At 35.7% G+C, this 27,368-nt stretch overlaps 2 protein-coding genes across 8 annotated transcripts in view; both read right to left on the reverse strand.

Moving 5' to 3' along the window:
- Positions 1-2,651: 2,651 nt before the first annotated feature.
- LOC147521474 (uncharacterized) lies at positions 2,652-8,910 on the reverse strand. Of its 5 annotated transcripts, none has more exons than XM_086568689.1 (10): positions 8,195-8,910; positions 7,938-8,063; positions 7,276-7,783; positions 7,028-7,130; positions 6,422-6,800; positions 4,436-4,591; positions 3,627-3,772; positions 3,440-3,516; positions 2,880-2,980; positions 2,652-2,762 (listed from the first exon to the last, which is right to left on the reverse strand). In XM_086568689.1, the coding sequence occupies exons 2-6, from the start codon at positions 8,055-8,057 to the stop codon at positions 4,568-4,570; spliced, it is 1,134 nt and encodes a 377-aa protein (XP_086424815.1). In that variant the 5' UTR covers positions 8,058-8,063; positions 8,195-8,910; the 3' UTR covers positions 2,652-2,762; positions 2,880-2,980; positions 3,440-3,516; positions 3,627-3,772; positions 4,436-4,567. The 5 variants fall into 5 exon arrangements, with proteins under 5 accessions (XP_086424815.1, XP_086424689.1, XP_086424867.1 ...); XM_086568563.1 differs by having other exon boundaries at positions 2,652-2,765; XM_086568741.1 differs by lacking the exon at positions 2,652-2,762 and having other exon boundaries at positions 3,627-3,694.
- Positions 8,911-10,353: 1,443 nt separating this feature from the next.
- Positions 10,354-27,368, reverse strand: part of SWEETIE (HEAT repeat-containing protein) — a 30,172-nt gene continuing 13,157 nt past the window's right edge. Inside the window, exons 25-49 of one of the 3 annotated variants that reach the window (XM_086568947.1) lie at positions 27,201-27,357; positions 25,994-26,143; positions 25,661-25,710; positions 25,483-25,582; positions 25,329-25,385; positions 24,410-24,477; positions 22,721-22,814; positions 21,749-21,963; positions 20,630-20,774; positions 20,447-20,515; positions 19,830-19,886; positions 19,579-19,665; positions 19,363-19,491; positions 18,973-19,176; positions 18,593-18,873; positions 18,412-18,511; positions 16,892-16,957; positions 14,674-14,771; positions 14,436-14,532; positions 13,924-14,056; positions 13,210-13,520; positions 12,990-13,136; positions 12,743-12,907; positions 12,511-12,636; positions 10,354-11,807 (exon numbers count right to left, since the gene is read on the reverse strand). In XM_086568947.1, coding sequence (XP_086425073.1) covers positions 10,755-11,807; positions 12,511-12,636; positions 12,743-12,907; positions 12,990-13,136; positions 13,210-13,520; positions 13,924-14,056; positions 14,436-14,532; positions 14,674-14,771; positions 16,892-16,957; positions 18,412-18,511; positions 18,593-18,873; positions 18,973-19,176; positions 19,363-19,491; positions 19,579-19,665; positions 19,830-19,886; positions 20,447-20,515; positions 20,630-20,774; positions 21,749-21,963; positions 22,721-22,814; positions 24,410-24,477; positions 25,329-25,385; positions 25,483-25,582; positions 25,661-25,710; positions 25,994-26,143; positions 27,201-27,357 — 4,159 coding nt within the window. In that variant the 3' untranslated portion in view covers positions 10,354-10,754. Of the gene's footprint in view, positions 11,808-12,510; positions 12,637-12,742; positions 12,908-12,989; positions 13,137-13,209; positions 13,521-13,601; positions 13,641-13,923; positions 14,057-14,435; positions 14,533-14,673; positions 14,772-16,891; positions 16,958-18,411; positions 18,874-18,972; positions 19,177-19,362; positions 19,492-19,578; positions 19,666-19,829; positions 19,887-20,446; positions 20,516-20,629; positions 20,775-21,748; positions 21,964-22,720; positions 22,815-24,409; positions 24,478-25,328; positions 25,386-25,482; positions 25,583-25,660; positions 25,711-25,993; positions 26,144-27,200; positions 27,358-27,368 lie in introns of all 3 variants that reach the window. The other 2 variants (XM_086568861.1, XM_086568898.1) reach the window with 2 other exon arrangements.

The raw sequence follows: 27,368 nt of genomic DNA on the forward strand, positions 1-27,368 counted from the left end.
CGTGGAATATATATAATTTGGACAGAGAAGAATTAAAGTTAGAAAACCACCATCCCAGAATTCTATGAACACAATGAATAGTAGACATACGCAAAAAAACCAATTTTGGAGTTTTATAGAAACTGCTTAAAAATTCATTTGCACATATACATAATAGGGATTAAAATAATTACTTATTAAGCCTGTAATGAGTTCTCATAAGAGTGAAAAAAGAAAATCAAGCTTCTAGCTAGGATGTACTTCTAGAAAATCAAAAGGCTTTCTTGAGCAACCAAAATCTCCTAAGATAGAAAATAATGGCAAAAGCTTCTAGGGATATTGTTTACATTAGACTTTGACAATCATTCGGGAAAGAAGCCGTGGAATCAATTCGAGTTGATCATACATGTTAACTTCTTAATGTGCATTGTGATAGCTGAGATTCCATGTAATCTAGTGCATTAGTCCAAATTTATTTATTTCATAACCTACACAAACAACTTAGCAGCTTAACATATATGTTCCTAATATTACCATACCCTAGCTCAATTAACCTATCAAGTTCTAGAGTTTGAGAAACTGTATCAATAACTTATATATGCACCACTAATTCTTATAAATGTATCCATGTCTTGTGATTATTGTACTCTATCGCAGGAATAGATGTACTCAAGCTTCACATTATACTAATAGAAAAAACACAGTAACCACCTTTCATTTGTCTAGCTCTAATCTATTAAACTATAGATTCAATCCTTCAAGCTTTCTAGCTTCTAAAACTGAATAAATATAACGTAGCACCCATGTAGAGTATAGAAAAACATATCGACTCGCACAAAAAGTAAAGCAAGACCACTGGACATTATATAATAGCTGAAAATAAAGAATTGTACCTTCAAGCCATCGCTAAATTCGTAAACTAATCAAATCATTTCAATAGATAATAACCAATAAAAAAAAAAAAAAAAAAAAAAAAAAACTACCTAAGGTTTCCAAACCTAGAACACTTGATCACTGAATACGACCGTTGGTGAAAAACAGCTTCATTGCCAAGATTGATAAATCCCAGAATAACTTACAGTGACATTCCCTAACATTATTGCAAGTTCAGTTGCTGGCAATCATGTTTGTGGAGGAGGTAACATAAATCTTTTTTTCCTACAACCAAGGTATTAGGAATACAATTAAGTATTGTTGATTGAAGTAGAGCAATACATATATGAAATGACTTTCAATATAACCTTGAAAGACGAATTTCGAACTCTGAAATCTGCAAAAGGCTTCAAATATAAACAATAGCAGATTCGATTGAAAAACATGGATGATAAACCAAAACCTTCATGGATGATTTCATTCCTTGCGAAATTCATGAAGAAGACCCTCGCTTGAATCAAAACCCTAACTTCTTAAACCCAAACCTCGTTTTTCAATTGGGAACTTGCAAAAAACCAAAACTTCTAAATATTTGTGTGATATTCGTGGGAAACATGTACCAAATTTACAAACAAACTATCGACATAGAAGATGAGTGTTGAGACGATAGGGTAAATTAGGTAGTGTTGCAGTTGCGGGTTTTTTGTTTCCAAATTAAATAAAATACGTTAGAGTTGGGGGTTTTGACCGTATGAAAACTTTTAATTTTGCACTCCCACTTTTTCATAATACCCCTATGACATGGATAGCCTCAGAGAGCTCCAAAAGGGACTGCTAGTATATATATAAGATTCTGTAACAAAGAGACTATCTATTTTCTAACATGATGTACTATATAATCACATCGAATGTAACTATATTGGAAGATGTACTTCTACTGTTATTGATAATCTTATTATCATTTTTCATTGACTTACTATAAGAAAATACACTAATCATGAGAATTTTACAATAACAATTTGAATATTTATGTTACTTGTAGAGTGTACAACTGTAGAGTGTCATGATCTGGTTTCATATGGTTGTGTGGTTGTGTTCATGTAAAACACCCAGTCACCTACCCATCTATAAGTTTTATTTATATATATTTTTTAAATATTTTTGTGACTTTAGCATCAACAGGTTTGATGTTAGAATGCAAGAGAAGATGGGGTTTGGGGATAGTAATTGTTCACAGAGGATCAGGAAAATAAGCATGTTAGGCAATACTATGGAGAAATGGCTATACACATTCTTGTCTACATATTTTTTTCGTGCAAAATACATTTCACGTCCTTCAATAACCTTTTGATATTTTGTTAATCGTTTACCCTAACCCTCAATATATAATAGTCAGTAATATGAAAGTTTAAACTCAACTATAGCATAATAGAACAAAGCCATATATAGAAATGTGGCTATTTCACCAATATCCACTCTCTCAAGTTTAACCAAAGTAACAATATCAAATTAAAGCCTAAACATGTATCACCAATTGGAGAAAAAACATGCAATATCAAAGACTTATTACCAAAGCATTCTGAAGAAACCGATTGGAGATGATCCCTTCTCTCCTGTGAGTGCAGTGAAGGACTCTCGCCTCGCCCGTTTGACTTATGGCATCATCTACTTGTTTTATTCCTTTCTTTCTTTTTTACTTCATTTTATCTTGATAATGTGATAATTGTCCTTATGCTTAAAACGATTCGCCAAATGCTTGATTGAAAGAAAGAAAAAGTCAAAAGCATTATGAAGAAACCTTACAGTTCGTTGTCAGAATCCTCATGTAGAAAGCTAGGGTATTGAAAACTGGTCCAACTATTTCTTTAGCAGAGAGACTACTTGCCTCATAATTGATCACCTTCTTTATTCTTCTGCATATCAATTCTTAAGCAATTAAAAGAAAAGAATGTAACAAATTGCACAAACACATACAAACACCGAGAACAAAAAATTACGTATTTAAAAACTCAATGGTAAGAACTTACAGAAGTACGTAGAACCTTTTGTCTAAGAAAGATATAACTCAGCAACAATCGAAATATAGTGACACATTGCTTCTTCCACATCCATATCACCTAATTAATCTCTGCCATACATCACTTAATCAATATTCAGTGACAAAAAAAAACCTATGCTAACCAATAAAAAGATGGTTTGCAAACATCATTGCATTACCACAATTATCATTAAAAAAAAGGAACTTATGAAAAGGAACTTACTTCTGTCTCATTTGGTCTCACTTCTAAGTTACATGCTTTGTAGGTCACACTTCAAACAATGAGTGCACGTTAGGCTCTTCTTTCATTCCATTTTAATGGGTTTTAACTTAGAAGGAAAGATGAGTAAGTTAAATTATATGTTATGCATCACTTCTTCAATGTATTTCTCTAATATGGACAACTACGAACTATAAAAATCTGAAAAGGGGTAACCCTGTTTCATTTCTCTAGGTTACCCCAAAGCTACTAAACACAAAGGCATCGCAATGATCTCACTATAGCATTATATCATGTAGCTAAATTTATAGATAATGTACTAAATGTACCTCATCACGACACATATCCAAGCACTCCAAAACTTGGATAGCCTCTCCTTTCTCCCATACCCAAAAGATTCATTGACCTTATAGACATTTTAAAGAACTATAATGAAAGCAGGCACAACACAATGGATGTCCAATATAAATAACAAATAAAGCAAGTAAATGCAGTTTAAACTTAAAGAGGTTATACCTTTGCGCTTCCAATGATTGATAAACAACTTTCGATCTTTCAGGCCATTCCTAGCTCGAATCCCTTTCCTGTGAAATACCATCCCCAAAACCAAATGCACATGTGTCTTTAGCACTCGCCTAATGGTGCAAGAGAGATTAATGTACCTAAAATGTAGATTTAAAAGAAAAGGAGAATCATATCCTTTGATTCAAACACTTTGCTTTTGTTTTAGTTGATCATGACAGGTGAGATATCAAGACAACAGTCTGATTGAATACAATTCTAAAAATATTATTGAGCTAAATCATCTAATAAGATGAACTACCAACTTACGCAAGCACCACCAAATTCATGGTAAATACAATCACAATGGTAACTCACTGATTTTGTCTTGCTTAGATGGCAACAATGAGTACTTATTTTGGACTTGGGCAACAAAAGCACAGGTAAATATAGAAGTCCTCAAGCACTGTGCAACTGTGTTCCTTGCAACAGTGCATAGAGCAACTTAATTTTGGTTTTACCTAAGTTGTGATTTAATTTATACAATCAGCAATAAAATTTTCCCAACAATCTCTAGGATCTTTAAATAGAGTGTTAAATAAACACCAATAACAATGGATACCTCAAGAGAATTTTAGACTAAGCTACACTAACAATTGCAAACACATTAACAATGAGGGAATATGGAACATGTGAACTGCCAATATTCATATGTTGATGTTAATAAAAGCAAACATGAAGTTAGAATTGTACTTCCATATAAAGAAAACCCAAACAAAATACATTGATAGAAATAAAATAAAATGAATGGCATAGAAGCATACCTTCAAACACTTGTAGAAGTTGAATATGTTCCTAAGATGCCAAACCCATTGCTAGCTTTGATGAGCTAACTAATTTTGTGATCCTTCAGCCTCCAAAAACTCAGGACCATTGACACTTGATATATCTCTCGTTTATCGAGTATCCACAATTGTTTCCTTGGAAAACGATATAATTGGTGATTAAGGTTAAATGTAGACTTATATCTAGTAGAGTTTTTATATAATTCAACATCTTTAATCATTTCTAAACAATCCAATGACTGTTGAAGATGTGCATATAAAAAACCGCATGGATAAGAGCTTGAAGGAGCGGCATAGTTCAACCTTTAAAATTTTAATTGATGGAAGAGAATATATTTACACTGGGTCATTCGGTCAAGAAAACCGAATCAATTGGCTTTATGCCCAGCGATGCCTCCAACTCGAAATTTTGATTCATAGAACATGCCAGAGTTTCTTACATATATTCATGAGAAACATTGAGAACAAATATACGTCCTACTTGGATTGATTTCTAACTGAATTGAAGGGCTTTAAAACAATGCCTCGAGCCTATGTTCAAGCTGGGAATACCAGGGATATGAATTCCGCTTTTCAGGTTTTGTGTGGCCCCTAACTCCCGAAACTCTCGGTTCATCAAACCCGTCGAAAGGCCGATTCATTATTTATCAAAGACGGGTAGGAATCTTTACTGAGTAGTGAGATAAGTGTCCTGCCCTTGCAATCATTCTAACAATTCTATAACAACGCTCTGTGCACACACCGAAAGGAGAATAAAAAACTTACTTTCAATAGTGATTTCTGATTTCTCGTGCTCCAGTTTGACATAATCAGCAAGTTTGTTGATGAGAATTGAGGGGAAAAAAAGTGATTCAACAATCTTACCCTTTGATCTTCGTTCTACTCTTGAAAAAACTGATGAAGTGGAGAAGCGTTTTTGGGGTTTTGACGTGGGTTAAAAAAAGTACGTGTACGGTGTATCGGTTTGGTAAAGTTGTTTCACTATTTCTCCTTCCTTTCCCGAAATTGCTTTTTCCTAAATTATCGCCAAAATAACGTGTTTTTTTCTACGTGAAGAAGAAAGTCGGATTTTGTGGAGTCAAGTTCCGCTTTTTTCGTAATCCCCCTGTGATGTGGACACCCTCAGAGCGCTGGAAAAGGGATATATATATAGCTATTGGGTTACTTGTATATATATATAGTTATTGGGTTACTTGTAAGTGCACAACAGCATACCATCCTGGTGGAATTGGAGGGGGGGGGGGAGGGAGGGAGTGAATACCATTGATTGAGGGGTGGGGTTACAAACATAGTGCTTCCTTAAAGAATGACAAAGAAACTAACTAAACCATTGGAGGAGCCAGAGAACCCCCACTACGAGGGCAGAGAGAAACCAAGCGGATCACGTTCAATATAATCAATTTCTCGTCGTCATTTCATTTCAAGGAAAACTACTTGGTTATCAATGGTATTCAAATCAGGAGAAAAAAACTGCTGATAAAAAAGATAAACTAAATAGGAAGTAATAGTCCCAATTAATTACGATCAAGAAACCCATTTAAAACCCAATGATCTAGAAAAAATACTCCTTTTTGCTAAGGTTTATATATAACGCACATCCCAAGCGTACGAAGTTTGGTATAGAAAGGAGACTGACCAAACAAATTCTCTTAGAAGAAATGGGTAGAAAGGCAATTGATAAGATAAAACAAAGTATAAATATATCAACCCAAAGGTTTAAGCATAGTTCAATAAGTTAATTGGTAAAACCAACTCGTATCCAATAAACGCAACAACTATAGAAAACATGTTGAACTTTTACAATCAAAAGACAGCGCACGGATCAAATATCTGAATTTCGTAATTTCAATTAGGTTTCTAAAAAGCACATTTATACTGAATTTGGCATTCACATGATATTAACCAAACCTCAAATCAAACAATCGATTTACAGGTAAAACAATAATGAAATTGGAAAAGAAGCACCTTCAAACAGTAATCAAGGAGTTCTGAAGACCCCAATCTACATGCGGCACCCTTGAGAGCACGCCATGGCACCCAGCAAGACCCGCCAGCTACTTGGAGCACTTTGATCATGGATTGTTGTACACATAGAATGTCTTCTCTTGTCCACGTGCACATCACCAATGAACATGTCTCATAGTTCTTGCCTTTACTTGTGATCTGCAACTGCTTAGTTTTGTGGAACGGCCCCATCAGGAAGCAGAAGAGATCCTTTATAGTCAAGAGCTGACACTCTGAAAGGGCCTGGTAGAAGGTAATTACATCCTGGAGGCTAGTTCGGGGAGTTCGTGCTTGATAGAAAAGGGACAAAGGTATTTCTGACAGGTAGTCGACTGCTTTCCTATAGTCGTGATGAAAGAGAGAGAAGTTGGGAGGCTGGATCGTACGAAGGATTTATCTTTTGTACTTTCGACTTTTGACATTAGAAAACATAATTAACTGGACTCTTAGTTCGGCAGTTTTTTTCTCCACCTTTCTCATAATCCCCCTGGTGACGTGGATAGCCTCAGAGAACTTGAAAAGGGGCTGCTATTATATATATAATACTTGATGAATAACGTATCAAACCTGAAGTAGAATTCAATCTGGTCGTTAATGGCATCGCAGAGTTTGTACTCTAAATCTTGCAAATTACTTGGGTGGGGAGTCTGTGGAACGAATGCTACTCCTCCTATAGTATTCATGAAGCAATGCATTTTAGTGTGTAACACTTGAACTACACACCTTCGAACGTGGTGAGCATTAACATTAGAGGAAATTATAAAAATTTATTATAAATCTAGGAGTGAAGACCAATACAAAAAAATTTGCATTACCTTGGAAGTAAGGATTGTCGTTATACCCAACCGGCATACCATAACCTGGATAATAGATCCAATGAAGAGCATAAAAAGGAATAGGCGGAAAAGGCACATTGGCATCCAGAGGATGATTGTTCATCATGAATGCAAAATGAGGGTGTAGATATGGAGAATGTGGTGGCAGAGGCAACAGTCCATGAAATCCAAAATGATCATAGACATATCCAGGCATATGGCTCTGCCAATTTACAGGAGCTGGTGGGGCATTATTGTGTCCCCTATTAAAATTCCTGTCATTATATATCCATTGTTGGTGACCCTTATTTGAGTATCTTTGCTTCTGATGATAACCAAAATTGTACGATGAATTGTGGGTTGGTCTTGGTCTATGTCCAGGTGGATTACTTAAAGAATGCTTCTGTGCAACGAAATCTCGACCAAAACTATTTTGTTTCTCTGTGTTAGGCTGAGGGTCATCACGATTCTTATCGCTTGTAGCTCCCTCAGTTTCCTGCAATGTATCCTAAACACCCAAAGAAAAATCATTAGGAAAAAACAAAAACTATTAAAATTAAACCTTACAATTTTTAGAAGAAACAGTTCAAAACAACCCTATTAAACGAAGTAAATCACAATGAAGTTAATATAATACAAACACATCAATCCAGTAAACAAACCTGAGATGAAGACAAAGCAGCGAAATTCTCTTTAAAAACCGCCAGTGCATCATCCACAATAGCACTATTTTCACTATTCATTTCAACACTACAGGAACAGTCCATTAAAGCTTCTCCCATTGCATCCTATCACACCCAAAACGAAATAGGAAAAAACCTAATGTTATTTTCATTCAAACAAAAAAACCCTACTTTACATAAATATTTGGTTTTTTAATTTTATCTTTGAACTTTAAATCTTGGGTTTTGAGACAAACCTGAATAGAGCATGGTTCCTTGGAAGCATCAGAAAGAGATGGCAAAAAAGGACAACCCACAACAGCTATTGGTTGTGGGCTGTTGGATGATTCATTAAGTTTCTTCCATGGGGAACCTCCGGAAAAGGTTTTGGGGTTTTTGAGGATTGGGAATTTTTTTTAGGGTCGCGGAAGAGAAAAGAAGAAAGGTTTTGGTTTTTTAAATCGCGGGCTTTTTTTTCGGGTTTAGATTTCTATTTGAGTGGGAGACTTGAGGGCCAGTTTATCGGGCAGTTTTTTTCTCCACCTTTCTCGTAATCCCCCTGTGGACGTGGACACCTTTACATGGCTTGAAAAGGGACTGCTATTATATATATATAAAGACTATAGCTTGTGTCGTTGGAAGCGAAGAAGAGGCAAAAAAGAGAATATACTTCGCATCGTGCGAGTTAGGGATGGGGCTTGGTTTTGGATGGAGTAACTGTAAGCACTTTTATCGTCAAATAAGAGTGCCGGGTGTTCTTCAAATTGAAGAAGATTTATGTATTGAAGATAGGAGCAACATGAGTCCCCAGTCAGTCGCCCAACGATTCACTCCAGTCAATCAGAATGGCTCATTAATATCTTCAGTTATCATCATCTTTCTGAAAGGAAGTTGAACTGGAATCATTAATATAAAGAAACCTGAAAGAGATGCATTATAATATTTTACGTTTGATTTGCGCTTGTGTTAAAACGTTAGCGGGTGTTATTGGTGATATATATGAAGCTCAAAACAGAATCTACATATTAGAATCTACATAACGCGGTTGTCCGATCACATTGGGTTTGGCGCTGAAATTGATGAAGAGATGGCAAATAATCGTAAAGGTCTGCCTAATGTTCTAAATATGCTTCCGGATTTTGCATTTGATGCTAAGAAGCAGATTCATGGTTGCCTACATATATGCTGAGGGAAATCTGGTTGGGGTTGTTTGAACATTAGCCCGTGTCAAATGCTTAACAAGTACTATACTGATGACAGCTTGGAAGAATTAATTGATCAGAATTAATTGCTTCCACGCTACAGATTGATTGCTACTCGTAAAACTCTAGCTACTGTTCTTTGAAACCGTAGAGAAGCCGAGGACATAATTTACGGGATTGGATGCAAGTGACTTAATTGTTTTGCCCCGAAAATTGCCTAGGATACAGCACATACTCCAAATAGCTTAAAACCATGCCCAGTGTTGTTACTGTTTTTCGGGAAGATAAATATACTATGATCTAAATGACTAATAAATGTTTTTCGAGTGGCCTATCTGGTTTTCTTGCCAATAGCCCAATACCAAGAATTTCCTCGGCGAAATACCTTTTGCAATCCTGTTAAGAGAACTAAGAGTCCACTTCAGAATTGCAGAGTCAAACAGAATTCTGTCAATATTATGTTCGTCCAATTAGGGCATCTCCAATGGGGGTGTAAAATTACACCTCCACCTAGGCTCCACGTAGGTGTCATTAGGATTTTATACCTCTAATTGTATAGTATTGTATAGCTCATAAATATCCACACTCTATACTCTCCAATGGAAGAGTGTAAAAAAAATAGATTTTAAACTCGGACGTCACTCCAAGTGACGTCCCTCCAAGTGACGTCCGAGTTAAAAAATAAAGCTTCAAACGTGTGTTGAAATAACGTCCGAGTTTTTAAGTTAAACAGACGTTATTTTAAGTGATGTCCGGGCTTTTTATTAACTAATAGCGAGAGGGAGAATTCCCCACCCTCTCTATTAGCTAATACACTATTACCTACGGTTTAGCACCCCCATTGGAAAGAGTTTTTTTTATTTTGAGGTGTAAAATTTCCACTCTATACGGTTTACACCCCTCATTGGAGATGCCCTTAGGGGAAAGTTACCACTAATAAGCACAAAATTTCAGCACAGATAGCAATTTGCATTTGCATCTTAAAGCGATCAATAACTGTTAGTTGTTTATTGTACATTTGTACTAAGTAATGTAACAGGAAAATTAAAAGAAAATCTCTGGTGAAATCACGTTTCATGTTACTTCACAAGGAATGCAAAAGCATTCCCTTGTGCTACAACAAATGAATAAGTTTATGCCATGCCTAATTGTTACTCTATAACGCTCTGACAACACAACTGTAGCAAATTACTGGTGTAAAAGCTACGTTTTCCTTTTGATGAAAATAAAAATGTTTCATTAATATGCACTCATAATCATACATGTACAATACATATTCAGATTACAAGAAGGATGGACTACAGACACTACGTATTTACAACTATACAAACTGTGAAGCTGGAATGAAGTGAGCTATTAATCCTTAATCTCATGAAATTCATTATCAACCACAAAAGAATATAAAACCGTTGTACATGAACAATCAAAATACTTTCCTGTTGAAGACAACACCAACTTGGAATTTGGAGTCACTGATGCCCCGTTCCAGATCTCTGCTACATTCACTGACTTAGCACAACCAATCTGAGAGTGGGCCAAGTGGTAAAGAGATGCAGATGGAAGCTTTCATCTTGTTGCCATTTAGGATTCACCATACGCATACGTCATTTGAATCTTAATCCTCACTATCACAATTCTTTATTTCTGCTTTACAACTCATAATATCATCCTGATTCTGATTATCGGTCTTCTTTTTAGTAATACCTTTGTCTATAATATACTCATTACTAATTAGATCGTGCTCGTCATGTGTCACCCCATCAACATTCTCAATGCAATGGGGTCCTGAAGTGTTAGTATGTTGATAATGTGCTCCCAAATTGACATCCTCCAAGCATTGGGGTTCTGAAACATCTTGACCGTGTTCACTATGTATTGCTGCATCTGAATCCTCATTGCGCTGGGGTTCTGAAGTGTATATATCGTTCCTATAATCGACGTCTTTCGCCATACGTTGACATCCATTTTCTGGGGATAGTGCATTGACATTTGGCTCTTCTGCAGTCTTAAGAGGTAGGGAATTTGACGCTACATGATACTTTCCACCCATTTCACTGTCTAAAGGCCTATGTTGTATGTCTTCTTCGGAGTTATCACCACATAATTCCTCTCTGCCACCAACATTTTCAACTTCAGGGGATATCTGAGAAACATGGTCCTCATTTCTTTCTGCCTCCTCATACCCATCCCAATGGAGAACAGATGGCTCAAACACACCCTCAGACAGTGAAGCCTCGTTCAACTCTGCAACATCTACCTGTTCGCTCTGGCCCCTTAGTATTGTCTCTGCACCACTTTCATAATGTTGTGCATCACTGAACTCTTTGACGTCTCTCAGACATTGAGGACTAGAGTACTCTTGAAAATCATCAGTGGAATCAAAATTACGCCCCAAATTGGTAGAAATATCAACTGAATTTAGTTCTGCTGAAATCCCTTCCATTTGTGAATTTGCATCAGCAGTGGCAGGAAATGACTGGAAAGCATCCCAATCTTCCTCTCCATCCGAGCTGCTCTCAACAGGGAGCATTTTAGAAGATGCCGGAGCAGAAGCTTGATACTCATCCTTCTTACTTTGCTCGTTTTGCACTGGTATCTTAATGATAAGAGGAAGACTAGGCTTTGCCATTGATGAATTATCCACAGTAACAGAAGCACGAATTATTTCCTGGAACGGTAGCAACTTATTTAGATATTTTTGCACCCTTGGAGTAAAAGCACACAGAAAATGTCATGTACTTCAGGAACGAAGAAAACTAGTCATGAAACATATGCAGTGTAGATTATAATACAATAGTCAAAACTAGGCGATCACAAATATTAGATGTTCAACTACAATCATGGATGACATAAATTCGGAAAAATATTACTTAGCTAAAAGAAACACAATAGCTAATGATTAGGATCAATCTATCAGATGGTAATTGTGCTGCCACGTTCAAGTCCCAATCTTCAGTGAGTTGTATCCCCTTTTCTAGGGCATCCTATCTGAGCATCTCAAGTATACAAAATAATACTGGACTGTGCAACTGCAAGATGTATACTACACCAAATACATGTTATTTTAGGCACCTCATTTAAAAAAACCAACAAACAAACTGCAGCCAACCTTTCTATTATAAGCTTTTCCACAACCAGTATAAGTTTTTTCAAGATGCCGGTCATGTCATGTATATCAGTAGGTGTCACAACCACTTCATAACGTTAAAATATTCTAGTGTTTGTCTTAATTCAGTCATGGTCTTAGTGCTTGTGACTAAGATATACGAATCCTGCCAACAACTTACGTCTATCTGGGGAATTGATCAAAGCTAGGCTAAAAAGAGTTGGATTTAATAAGGAAGTAATTGCGTTATATTTTAAAAGAACACCTGAAGTTTCTCCCTACGGTTGACAGGCATAGCTAACAAAACATCCTTGAAATGATCAGCTGAGGAAGGAATTTGAGCAAGATGAGAGACAAGCCTCAGTGCAGTGCTCCTGATCTCATTGAGTTCCTGAGTAAGTAGGAACAATGCCGGGAATAAAAAAGACTTTACAAATAAGTAAAGGCGAGAAATTTAAGGTAACAATTTGAAAGAGTAACAACACTCCTCACTGCACCTGTGAAAAAGGCTCAGAAGATTCAGAAACAATTATAACTATGATATCCAGCAGAAGATTCATAATCTCTTTTTGACATTCACCAACTTTAGACGATGTCTGCAGTAGGACTAACAGTCTCAAAGATTCCCCAGCCATAGCCACTGATTCCCTGGTTACTGGCTTCTGCAAATTACAGTATAACATGGCTCCTTTAGGAGTGTCTGAAAGAAATGTTGATATTTGACATAACTAAACAAGAAACTACCTTTATCATCTTCAGGACAAGGTGAACAATGTCCCCCAAAATCTCTCCAGTGAAAAACATAAAGAAATGGTAGTTTTCCGCTTGTGACCCTTCACCAAGTTCCGTCTGGGCCAAGCTTTTCAGAACGTGTAAACTAACTGTTTGAACCTAAACCAGGAAGCATATCAGTACAGAATAAGTGACACAGGAGGAAATAGTTATTGAAAAAAAGTCGGATTACCTGCATTTCAAAGTCACTCAGGGTCATCTTGAAGCATCTAATGCAGTGTTTGTAAACTTCATAAAGACTTTGGTTTTTGTCTTTGTTTTCTCGAAGATGTTGACTTTCATGAGACAGTCTGACAAGTGAAAAGGTATGCTCGAGACAAAAGGAAAGCTTCTTTTTCAATAGTTTGGACACATCTGTCTTCTTATTCTCCAGCAAATGTATGTTCCTAATGCAATCCTGCGTCAATGTAGCATTCACATTTTGCCAAGCTCCCAAGAATGTTCTCAACTGATTCAAACCATCACCCTCACATATGATTTTATCTGCAGTAGAAATTTGATACCTCTTCCATTGAGTTTATCTTACTTGATATTATGTAGAAGTTATTAAGTATATTTTCTTACTTGATATTACGTAGAAGTTATTAAGCACATGCACTTTAGCTGTTGATGATAGTAAATTCAAAATTAATAGAAAACTATGGCTTTATAATAGGAAATCAAACACATTACAGCATGTGGGAGAATTACAATGTTTATTCAACCAATGAGAAGAAATGCATGAATGATATCTTCCTGACTTCCTTTAGCAGGGATGATAGGACCATTGCATATATTTTACTGAAATAACCAATACAAAGAGTAAAAAAAATTTAATTCAATTTCTTTTAAACTTCAAGGGCTACAGTCAACCAGGAATATATGTTTTCTTCACCAATATCCTTACCAATATACTTCTTCAATAAAGGTTCAGTATTATGGACAAATGCAACAGCTTTTGAGAAGGATGATTCAGTTGAAGCTCCCCTAAGACAATTATAACTAGTCATCAGGAATGCCAGCATAGTTGAAACTTGCATCTGCATTTTAAAAATAAGTTATTTATTGTCTTATGTACCAGGGATACAAATTTGACATTAGAGAAGTAAAACAAGATATCAACAAGAAAGTCATCCTATCTCCATAGAAGAAGTCTTAAAATTTCATGTCATTTTAGTATTTTCAGTATGTATATCTACTGATGCTTTTTCAGCCAAAAGAAAATCCTATATCAAAATGTTATTCGGAGAATGTTAAATATCAAGATGTCTCAGCTGAATAGGGAATGGAAACTGATTATAAAACATGTCGGTAAATAATCTCAATCCAAAGAAAAGACTTGCATGATAATTGTAGGAAGATTTTCAACACAACATCCAGGTCAAACATGCATTGGAGGCGTATGAAAACTAAACACACCTGAGGCCTGTAACGCTCTAGTAGTGTCTTCAATGTCATAAATAAAGCGGAAACCAAATCTTCATCATTATGGTGATCATGTGAAATGGCGCCACTTCTGTAATAAAATAGTGAAAACTATCGGTAAATATTTAAAGCATAGACATAAATACAAATTAATGTCTAGAGAGAAGAATCTGCTTGGATGTTTTCATCAGGTTTTATGAAAAAAAAGTATATATTCATGCCACAGTGGTACCTCTGGCATAGCTTCTGAACATACGCAACACAAAGTTCCATTGCCAAAGATCCAAAACCTTCTGATTCAAAAAACTCATCAGGGCACACCTGAACAATCTGTTTAAACAGGAAACATCATTACACAACCAATTCCATGCTAATAAGAGATGTAGTTCAAAATATTAACCCTTAACTGGGCTAATAAATTTAGACGAAATAGGATAAAGTGAATTGAAAGTTCTTTAGATGGCAGACACACTCAACAGTTTCACTTGTTATAAATACAAGGACACCTAACAGGAAAGTGCCGACAAGACATGACAATGGCATATAGCGACTACCGACTCTTACATTCTCATACATATACAAAACCCAAAAAACTAACTGCAATAAATTAAAAATGTATGGTTGCTACACATCAGCTAATTTTGGGTTCTCAAAGGCTCCAAGATTTCATCAGAAAAGCAATTCTCTCGATACAAACTTGAAGGACTTGCGTGCAATGAATGGACATAATGCAAAGAAGAATCACAAACTGGCTGCTTGCGAGCCACTACGGTTGTTGTGCCCAACAAGTGGACTTGCAACCCACAATGGAAGAAGGGAATCACAAAAGAAACCTTGCAATCAATTAAACAAATTTACACACGAAGAGAAAACCTTTCTCACCCAAACACAATTTAATAATCAATCAACCAAGTATGGCCAAAGGCCTACAACTCAATACACAGGCTAAAGGAGCCATGAAATCTGAAACTAGCCTTCTAATTCATATTAAGAAACTGAAAAAAACCTAATTTATAAAATTAAAAATAATCCTAAAAAATTGCAATTAAACAGGCTTTGGCCAATATGAGATCCAAACAAGGGTTTGGAACCCTTGGATACATCAAGACTAAGGCTGTGATTGTTCACAGGGATAAAATTTCTGGAAAATGAGACAAGGAGAGAAGAAGAGTGAAAAAGTAAAAGTTACTCCAGCTCTTGTGGAAAAGTAAGTAATTACCTTCAAATCATTTAAAAGAAGTGTTGTTTTCCTTTAATTTCATGTTGAAAACCACTTGCTCTAAAACTCAAACATGTAGAAAGGGCAAATTCCAAGAACATCAAGAGGGGGCTCGGGGATGACATAGGTAGGACACACTGGTGAAATAATCTAAAAACTCCGCCTCAGCAGGACAAGCGGGAAATAGGTGGGAACTTCTTTTTCATTTATTTACTTTGTGCAACTGCACCTGGCAAGACTCGACCTCTTATAACCTGAGCAATGATACCAAGTCAATTGTTCATTACTCTATAAGCTCGAATTTGTGAAGGGGGGGGGGGGACTTTGACAATGTATATCAAGGGTCAAACAAATGATAGGCACAAACCGCACCACAAACATGGAGTGGACTCTGTTAACATTCTCACATATTGGTATCGCGGGTCACACACATCTGACTACATTTCATACCCTTGAAAAAAAAGTTGTCATCCATTTGGGTTCCTCTCTTAAAATCTACATATGATATTGTTTACAATCTCTACCCATGATTTCACTTGTATGTTCTATCTTTACAAAACTACACTTGATTTTCCAAGAGTCTTAATTTTTGGTATCAAATTCAGCCCAAGTTTCTCACCTCACAATAATATGTTTTGCAAGAATTTTTTCGGTAAATACACCAGTAAGTGGAACACTCTCAACTTCAGCTGTTACACACCTCAAACAAATCCTACAAAATAAAGAAACTGGCCGAAATATCCCTCAGAGGGTTCTTCTTCACATCAACCTTATCGATTTCACATATAAAAGAATATGGATTTAGTTTACATCAAGTTGGTAGTGCGCATTGCTTTCTTTTAGGAAACAACCTAATGTTTTACGATTTCTGGGCAAGCTAAAAATACTAACCTAACAGGTTTGTCCCCACTTAAGCTTAATTAATGAGCGGTCACCCCATGCAAGAAATCGCACCCAGATTTGAGTAATAATTTGATAGTGATTATATTTATTACTAGTGTTATTACCTGCATACAGTTGCACACAACAGCTTACTAGATCTAACCAATAATTGTTTCCATAATGGGTATGGTATACTTGAGTTTGCTCCTATTCTTCTTCAACTAGTGATGCAATTTCAAATAGAAATGTGATATACTTCATATATAGAGAAATAATCAAGACCAATATGATTGCAGAAATGGTTATGGTATATTCATCTTGACCCTTCAGAAGAAATTCTCCACAGTACCTGTGATAATACAGGAATCACATGATTGGTCCACGAATGTTCCGTCTGGATGTCATGAGCAAATACCTACACCAATTATATAGATGAAAGTAAGATGAAATGGTATACTTTATGAGTGAAAAAGAGTCATCAGAATTTCCTAATTAATACTGGACCCGATAGATATAAATTATAAAATTATAAATATTTCTGGTATATCAATGTAAATGGATGTGGTCATGCAATTGAATGCATATGCAAAGAATTTCGTAGTTGAGCATAACTTTCTTGTTTCTAGCAAATGAATGTCCTAGACAGTTGGCATGCAAATTCTAGTACTTTTAACATAAATTACTTGTTTCTAGCAAATGAAGGTTCCAAACCATCAGCATGCAAATTCTAGTATTTAAACATAACTCTCTTGTTATGACTGTCAGGGAAAATGATGAAAAAAATAGATGGCCAACTCAGACATGACTTTGATATTATCTCCTGCCCATCTAGCACTGTAACCAGAATATATTGACTAACTATTCAGGGAAGGATACACAAAAAGCCAATAGAACTGCGAAAAGCATATAAAACCCCTAAGAAGTTGGCATCCACGGAGACAAAGTTCTGCTCAGTGTGAGGACGAAAGTGATGGCAACTTCGAACAGTAATAAAGGTTTGGGTCTCCTTAACCCAATAACTTCAAAAAAAAAACTTAGAACAGTGACAGGCGCACATAATAGTTGAGAATTTTCTGATGCAACTTGGTCTTTGACACAAGACAAAAGCAAATAGTGACAGTAATAGCAACACCGCAACCAGAGTGATAACCTACTCTAGAAAGGACAAAACTCAGTTCCTTATTCTGTGATTACTAAATTAACATCTCTACTGGGGATGTTGCATTTTATTTATTGACTTAAAAAAGGTAGATTTCATAAGTGGCAGTTTTCTGATAGAAATAAACTCCCAAACGATAAATTTTGTTGTGTAAATGTTTGTCCATCTTGCATCTTCTGATCTTCACAAGGCCAAGACATGATGTTAATAAGTGCAAACAAGACTTTTGGGGAACACAACTGGGTCAAAGCAAATTATTACAAGGCGTAAGTACATATGAAGCAAAGCAGTTAAAAGGGCCAATACAACAGTTGTTAGAGAATTAGCACTAAACAATAAGGACCCAGAAATTAAAAATAGATTATAGAATCTGTAATCAGGTCCCTTATTTTTTTACTAGGTTACATTGACACGCCGTATTGGACACGGATACGAATTGTCGGACACGGCAAAATATCAAAATTCGAGGTAAATTACATGCAATATGTGTCCGACACGGACACGTGGATACGTATCTGATACGAATTTTTTTCAAAATATGGCGTGTCCATGTAACCTAGTTTTTTTATATTTTTTTTGTAGTGTATAACATGGGAATGCTAAATGACAAATTCCAATACTTCAGAACATAGATTTTGGTTTTTGGTAAAGTAAAATATCGTCGTTAAATAAAAGAAAGAGATGATAGAGGTACACCAATACGGTAATACCTGCAGTAACTCTTTACATCTGTCCAGAGTAAGAAATCCCGATCTAAAAAATGCTTCTGTTGATAGTGACTGTAATACCATGAGTGCAATTTCGCAGCACCTTGAACCAAGAAGAGTTGATTCTTCAAGCATTAAACCTTCACTTAATTGAAGTTCAGGATCAATGCGCGGAATCACTTGCCTGCTTATAACTGAATTTTTCCCCTGAAAAAGTATAAATAGTGCTAAGCCCCAAAGAAATTGATATTCTTTTGTCTCCAGCTCGACCATTCTATATCCAGATATTAGAGTACTTTCTGTTTCAATTTCATCAACTGCAGCAGAAGAGACATCTATTCCGTGCTTCACTGGAACAGCATCTAGTGCAGCTGCTTGCAGAAGTACAGGCCAGGCTTCTTCTAGACATCGCTGCAACTTTGAAAAAACCAACGGCGATTGAATACCTTCGAGAAATGGTTTAGACTGTGATGGAGAAAATTACCATATTAGGTAGTCAAAAAAAGATACATCCAAAGTATTTTGCTAGTTGATCGAACTTGATTATTAAAAGATTCAACTTACAATGTTATTATCTTGCAAGTGGAAGCAAGTATAACTATAGTCCTTTAGAATCCAAATCCAGTACTTCCCCAGCACACTTGAACTTTGTGAAAACTGTGGTATGAGCGCTAAGTACTCGTCTGGAACTCTGCAATTTTGTCTCCTCAAGAATGCATACACATAAGATTTGACTGAAGCGTGGGCAGCCAAAAGTCTCACCTTGATCTAGGATGAGTTATAAAGCTTTAGTTAGAACTTTCTTGTGTGAGAAAATGAAAAACAGAAAGATGGTGCACAAGGGAGAAATTTACAGCTATTACAAGTATGGAAAAGATAAACATTAAACACATGGTGAAACTGAAGAGTTTCGAAGACCTAATACAATTTAAAAACCATGCACGCATACCATACCTTGCACGCAACCCATTCAGCAAAGGACGGATAATAGAGGTCCTTGAAATCATTTAATGGGCGCGATATCAGTGAGAATATACGTTTAACTGCAGCTTGATCCCCACTGATAATACTGCTAGTTAAGATCTGTACATTAAATATCCAAATCAACTTCACACGACAAACTAACTAACAATTCAGAAACCTGAAACTAAGAACTATCCACTTCCAAACCTTGGTAGCAAGGTGCAGCCCTGCTTCCAAGAGTAGAGGACTGGAGCATGTGTCTAAGGAAGTGCGTACTGCAGAAACAAGCTGAGCCTGGAACCATCACACAGATGATGAATTTACTCCCAGGTAAGAATATTCTCTATACGATAAAACATCTCATGATATTTAGAACCATCAATATTTATGTGAAGGAAATTATGAATGAAAAGACCAACTGAAAGAAGGTGAAAGTTGAAATAAATCGTCAGATGAACCTGATACTGTTCCATGAGAAAGTGTCCTGGAAATTCTGGATCTGGTATGTTTTCAAACTGAAAGATAAAATAATAAAGAGATGAGATCTTATGATAGTTGTGGTAGTGAATATATTGAAGATAACCTTGTAATAAACATCCAGGAGGGAATAAAAATGTTTTTATTAGCCACTAGCATATTAAGTGAAGTGGTTGGTGGAGCATTTACCTATAGCTATTGCTTGGAAATAATGGAGGTAGAGAAATATGAGAATCTGTTTTTAACAATAAGAAAAGGATTTGCACAAGATAGTGGGGGTCAAGGGAACCTCGTTCTATTGGCATGCCTATCTTCATGTTTCTGAGTAAATTTTGTTGACTCTGTGTCGTTGGTATTTTTTACATGATTGTAGCGGAAGGGTGTGCCTTGGATGGCTTTGTAGCATGTTGATTAAAGACAAGAAAAAATAATTAATAATAACAAGAGTTGACTTTGGCGGATGGAGCGTGAGTCAATGGAACCACAGTAGGAACAGAAGAACATATGTCTGGAATCATGCACCTGGATCTGGTTTCAGAAAATTTTAAAAAATAAATAAAAATAACAAAAGAATGCTCCAGAGACTGAAGAATTGTACCTTGTCCATAATGGTGCAAAGAAGTTCAACACCAATTGGTTGCATGTTCTCAAACTGGATTGTGCTTACCTAAAACAGAGAAGATGTAATATCAGAAAATCAGTATTACTTCTTAATATAAAGATCAATGCCCAATACAATTAAGACACCATAGTAAAATTAAGTCTACAACTTTGGACAGACCTGATAAGCAATTGCAATAAGCTCCTGTATGTGCAATACCAACCAATCACTGTTGGCTTGCCCTTTAGCAGACAACCTCCTTGCTAAAGAGAGATCAAAATGAGCAGGTTCCTTTCCAACAGCAACAGGGACATGGCTCAAACACCTAAAATTAACAACTTTATCAAAAGACAAAAAATAAAAACGAATGCAGAATAGTTTACAGTTGCCTGATAGTTTACAGTTGCCTGACTTGCTGATATGGATCTTGATGCTACTACTTCCACCGCTAAAGTATGTATGATGCTTACAAGTGACATGATTCATGCTTATTAACTCACATGTTTTATGCTTATAAGTCAAAGAAATTCAAGCAATACGTACACAAAATAAAAGCTCATTAACTAAGTAGGAAATTTCCTCGCTTCTGAATTGGCAAAGGAGTCAAAAATTATTTCCTGATAACTGCAATTAAACCAAGCTACAATAGTATAACTAGGCCTATAACAGATAATCACATCCCTCGAGACTGCCCCCTCTTTGTGATAGATTTTTCATTGATGATTTCTGAAATTTTTCTTACAAAAAACTTTGGGGCGGGCGAAAAATACAGACTATCTAGGCATTTAACATAACAAATAATGCATTTAATACTGAAGTATATCTAAGATCAGCAAGCTTAACAAGGCATGCTTGTTCCTTGCAGATCACTGATTGTGCATGACATTTCAAAGCATGACCTCCCTCAATTTTAACATAGTTTAGCCATTACATTCACATCTCACATCAACCCAACTATCAAACCTTTAGTAGGGAGTCTAGGAGGACTGGGCCTTTGATGAATATCTTTATAAGCCGATAAGGAAACCATATGAAGGTAATATACCAAATCATATTGCAAGTTACCTACAGAACTCATAATTAACGCTTCCCACATGCCGACAACACATCTTAGTAACCTCATTATAATTGCATTTAGAGTGAGTTGTTGTTCGAGGCAGGGACATTTACATTTATGAAACAGACATAGTAGCCTAATAATCATATGTAGGTAAACAGCTGAAACCAAGATCTTATAAAGTACTAAAGAGCAAACTGAGTTTTGAGATAAAGTCATGTCACGAATATCAAGTTACATACTCTGCAGCGAATACCCTAGTTCGATACCGAAGATGATTTTCTCGTTTACGATCAATGCCCAAAACATCAGTAGTGGAAAGTTTTATCTTTCGGTCCTGTGCACTTGCAACCATGTTTTCATCATCTTCGCCAAAATATATGCCAGAATCACCCTCTGAGCCAATTGGAGGATCATTTCCTGATCTGGTATTTATTGTTGTTGACGTAGCAAGAATCTGGAAAGAGTATTAAGAATCCTGTTAAATTACAGATCATATTAACATCAGATACTAAATAAAAACAACCACATTCGGTTGAAAAGTTATAAAGAAAAACATGTCTTCAAATCTTGAATAACAGTTTTCTAACTTACTTTTCCAGGCATACATTGGGCTGGGGGTTGTAATTTGTTGTTTTGGAATAAAGATCCCCCAAAGAACACGATAGCATTTTCAAGATAGAGTTAACCATGAGTTTTTATTTGAAAAATATCGGATTCAAGATGATCCATATCAATATGTTGTCATCACATACATAGTAAAAATAAAGAAAAACGCTATTCGTATGTGGTGGTTCGTAATCAGAGTCGAAAATTCCAATAACCATGTCGTATTTTTCTTTTAAAAAAAGGATGGAAAATCAATGGGTGGTAACACTGGATATTTGCTGAAACTACGTAAAAACTAAAAAGAGAGGAGACACCGAACTCACGAAAGAGAGATAAAAGCTACTTGTCTTCTTCCTTTGCAATTACTTTTTCTTTATAAATTTGATCTAATAGATCTTAAATAAAAAGTTCCTTAGCAATATATCTAGAACAATACAACTCTAGTCCTTGAAAAGTATTATTTATTGCAAATACACTAAAAGAACTGTGTACAGTACACTAAAGAAAAGTAAGATAAATTTTGTCAGTGGAAGTATTTGAATTTTAAAGCTCAAGAATAATGATGTCAGCAAGAGATTTGAATGATGTAAAGATACGAAAATTACCATGTTCCGGCATATTGATATCCAATGTGATGGGCATGAAGAGCAAGAGGTATAAAGCAACCGAGTTATAGTGGCACGCACCAAATTTCCAATCCTACATAACACAAATAAAAAAAAAATTAAACTCAAGTACTTACAGAAATCAAAACCAATGATAATAATTATTACCTTCATGGTTGTAAAACTGTAAATAATTATCCAACTTTGTATACGTGTATAATTCCACGCTTCTAGAAAAGCATAGATCACTATAATTGGAAAGATAAATTGTTTTTTCTTTTTTCCTTTTTAATACCAGTTAATAACCTATTCCCTGAGCCCCTAAATCCCCTTTACCCTGATGAAGGTGGGATTCAATCCCAAAGACCAAGGGCTGAACCTCCCAAGACTTGACCAGTAAGCCACTGAACACCTTACATTGATGTTAAAAAAATATTGAGCCAAGACTCGACCATTGTAAAGTACTAAGTCAATGTTGAATTTGTCAGCAAGCCAAAGGAGAAACAAATCCACAGTTGAGAACGTATAAAAATTAAGGGTTGAGTAAAGATACAAATAATTGAGGCAAAGGCTCATACTCTCCCAAATTAAACCACAGACGACCTTCTCCATTTGTGGTCATGCTCCTTTGTGGACATTAAGGGTGTTTCCTGTTGCTATGTGGGTGATTTTGGGGAGGGGGGGTGTTAAGCCTCTTCATAGGCTCTGCTGGTGGGAATTTTGATGCAATTTGCTTTGTACTTGTAGAATATCTAAACCTCCATTTCCTTTTCATTTCACAGTTTTCTACTTGATTGTTAAAATAAAAACATGGAGCAAAAAGAATGCAGTCATGGTTGATAAACTTCAACTGTGGTGATAAAATATTGAGCAAACATCACGAAGCTAACACAGAACTTTCTCTTCCTTTTCAAAAAAATTCACAAAAGAAGAAAGCAATGGAAGAAACGAAGCAAGTAAAGTCTGACAAAATCCAATTTCTACATCCACTTGCACTGGTCATATTATTAATTATATCAAAACCATCAACATGTATAAAACATGTCATTGTTTCTTCTATACCATCTAATTTAAAACTTTTTTACTATTTCCTCCTCAGTTAAGGAACGCCAAATAATCTTGTGCTCTACCAAGCTAGGAAACATTATTCCTAAAGCATTTCTTTCACAATTATCTGTCTCAAAACTCAAAATGCAGGGGGTTTCGACGCATTTCGTGTTCTTTGTATAGTTAAAATAATAAAATGCCTTGCTCCAACAAAGGGAATAGTACGACCCTACAACTGACAATCAGGTGTACTGTTTGAGGACTTTGTCCAATTAGTATTAAGAAATAGGGTATGGACCAATTCAAACTTGTACTAAATATCAATCAGATAATAGACACTCACAATAACATAAGAACATCAGACAAAAACAAAGAAAACAACAACACAACAAAGGATTGTGTTTTAACCTAGGTTACATGGACACGCCATATTTTGAAAAAAATCAGTGTCGGATATGTATCCACGCGTCCGTGTCGGACACATATTGCATGTAATTTACCTCGAATTTTGATATTTTGCCATGTCCGACAATTCGTATCCGTGTCTGATACGGTGTGTCAATGTAACCTAGGTTTTAACATAACAAATGCAACTTTTAACTACAATTATAAACATTTTAACATAGATATAGCTGTACATACTCAGGATCCGTTTCTTCATCAAGCATACAGAATAAGTCCTCCTCTATTTTCTGAGCAATAATGGCAACCTGAAAAGTAAATGTCAGTTCTTGTTCTTAAATCCGGACAAATATCAAGCAAAAAAAAAACTTCACAAGTTAGATAGTTTCAACGTAAGTATTTTTCTGATTGTGAGTCGTATATATATGGGGGGAGGGATAGAGCCACTCCCGAGCCACTCCATCGACTTACAAATTAAATTAAGACCTGATTTTTTGTGGATATGATGTTCTCACAATAGATAGCATGCCTACAAAATTTCATTCTATTTGGATGTCTAACCTTGCGAAAACTAGTGTTCAATTTTGAACATTTATCTAACGGTCCAGAATTTTCCAATTTCATAATAATATTTGATTAAGTTAAAGATATTTGAATGGGCCGAAATTTTGTGGGCATGTTATTCATGGTGGGAGATCATCTCTACAAAATATCGGCCCTTAATTCAATTGATAGGATGAGATATGGTTTTGTATGTTTTGGGAGTGGCTATAACTGGAGTGGCTATATCCCTCCCTATATATATATATATATATATATATATATATATATATATATATATATATATATGTGTGTGTGTGTGTGTGTGTGTGTGTGTGTGTGAATGTAACGTTCACCGAGAGGCTTATTTATGTGGAGTTTGTACTATCTGGTCTTCCTCTCATGATACGAAAATTATGGAGGTTTAACAAGGAAAGAAGCTTTTGTGAGACATAAAATCTCGTTAAAGAAAAAAAGAAAACTTGTTAAGTTTTGTGCAGCTTCCAGCTAAGAGCCACAAAAGTTTTGATAAAACAACTCATTAAGTTCGATGGTATCTTCCAAGAGAAATATCGTTAATACAAAAAGGGAAAGCACAAAAAACATTCAGTTTCCTCACCGGATCTTTTTCAATCAGATGCCGCAGAGTGGAAACAGCTAGATGCCTAAGTATTGGCTGTAAAAGGCAAAATCAAACTGTTTAGTGCTCATTGGCTCCAAAGTAAATAAATAAAGTAGAAGGTGTATATAAGTTTTTGAAATTGCAGAATTACCTGTCTTGAGGAAAGAGTAGGAAGAAGTGTACACACATGGGAGTGCATAGAAACAGCTTGTGGGGCGAAAAGAGCAAGTTGTTGGGTGAACCTAACACTCCTACAAAATTGATGGAGGTCACCAAACTATGCCAAAAGAATCAGAACTTAGTAGGAGAGAATTATTTGACAGACATACTCAAGTAGTGTCGAAGTTTCTTTCCCTGAACTTATTTCTGCTACAACAGACTGAAAAGAAAAGGAAAAAAAAAAAGAACGATATAAACATTATCAATGACAATCACACAATACAAAGAAAAGCTTAAAAGAGAACAAGCCAAAATAAAATTTTGAATTGCTGAAAGTCATTAATTTTGACATTGTGTTGGACAAGAGCAGCACAATATGAATGTTTCACAGCGATGCAATGTAGTTGTGTTTTCATATATATGTATTTTTAAAAAAAAAAAAAAAAAAAAAAAAAAAAAAAAAAAAAAAAAAAAGTAGTCATAAAAAGCAGTAAATAATTGACCTTGCAACGTGAAAAGAAAATGCTTCCAGGAGAAAGCTCGGGACCAAGAACAGCAACAATAGCATTTATAAGGCGGCCTATCCCCTGCCGAAGATCAACCCATCCATTCTCCTCAGATAATAGGATTTCCATAGCAAGTAAGAGTGTTGCCTACATTGATCAAAGTTAAAAGGCGTGAATAACTGAAGTACTATCACAACATCATGAAGTAGAACAGGAGAAAACCAGTACAATAGCATGGTATAATTTTTGTAGTGGAAAATAGATGAAAAGTTTTCGCTAAATGTATGAAAATGAATCTGACAATCTGCCAAAAGCTCTTAATAAGTGGCCCCCACTAACAAGGGAGGATGGCAAAAAAGATGCAGACAATAAGTGGTTCTCAAATTTTAAAAGAAGAAAAGCAAATAAGCAATAAGGTATAGAATTGTGATACTTCAATACTACTTTTGGCAGAGAGAAATGTTACACTGGTTTCAGTAAAAACATGTTACCATTTCACTCAGTTTGAAGAATAATTTAACTTAAGCCTAAGGTAATTGCAACCGCAAAGTAAAGCTTTTCCAGGAGTTCAGTTTAATTTTGTGTATAGTGAAAGAAAGTTGTTTACATGCAAAGAAAGAAAGTGTATAAATCCGGCCTCAACAAGAAGAAAGAAAGAGGGAGACATAAAGAATAGATAGGAAAAAGAATACGGCCTTAATAAGTTTTGGCCCATCTCACACACATAGATACAACCTAATAACTTCGGATCATGGGTGATAGACAAGGCCTTCGGATGCTCTTTGGCAAATCTCCCATACATTAATAGAACTCTAACATAAAGGATATAACAGATTGCTAAGTAAAGACTAATGATGCTCAGAGAGGATGATAATTCTGGTTTCTTTCAAGGCTAATAATTGGACAACTGCTACACTTGGCTTTGTCAGGAGTATGTCCTCCAGTGTGAATATTTACCAGGACTTAAGCACCAACTTCATAAGAATGATTTTGGAAATGTGCAATGTTAGTTTTCTAGTATAAATTTTCTTAATGAATGCAATCCTATTTAAAGCATATCGCTTCAACAACAAAAAAATGCAATGGATTACTAAGATAGTCCCCTCCATATATGAGATGGAGTAACCCCTTTTTACAGAAAGAAATTATACAGAAAAGATTGTGCAACAGAAGTTCAACCAATATCTCACTAATTCCTACGTACCTGCACTTGGGACACAAAGGACAAGCCAGCAGCCTCTATTGTCAAAAGAAGTCCATGCAAGGACCAGATTTGCAAGGAAGCATTGTGACTTTTAGCCAATAATGATATTGAGCTCACAGTTGCAGGCACCAATATTGACAACGCCATTCCTCCTGCACTGCACCCAAA

This window comes from Coptis chinensis, chromosome 1 (assembly GCF_015680905.1).
Source record: "Coptis chinensis isolate HL-2020 chromosome 1, ASM1568090v1, whole genome shotgun sequence".
Classification (NCBI taxonomy): domain Eukaryota; kingdom Viridiplantae; phylum Streptophyta; class Magnoliopsida; order Ranunculales; family Ranunculaceae; genus Coptis; species Coptis chinensis.

Excerpts from the sequence above, each read along its gene's own strand:
- LOC147521474 (XM_086568520.1), bottom strand. The coding sequence starts at position 8,057 with ATGGGAGAAGCTTTAATGGACTGTTCCTGTAGTGTTGAAATGAATAGT. Across the intron at positions 7,131-7,275 it reads CGACAATCCTTACTTCCAAG|GAGGAGTAGCATTCGTTCCA; the intron begins GTAATGCAAATT and ends TGAATACTATAG. Across the intron at positions 6,801-7,027 it reads CAGATTGAATTCTACTTCAG|GAAAGCAGTCGACTACCTGT; the intron begins GTTTGATACGTT and ends TCACGACTATAG.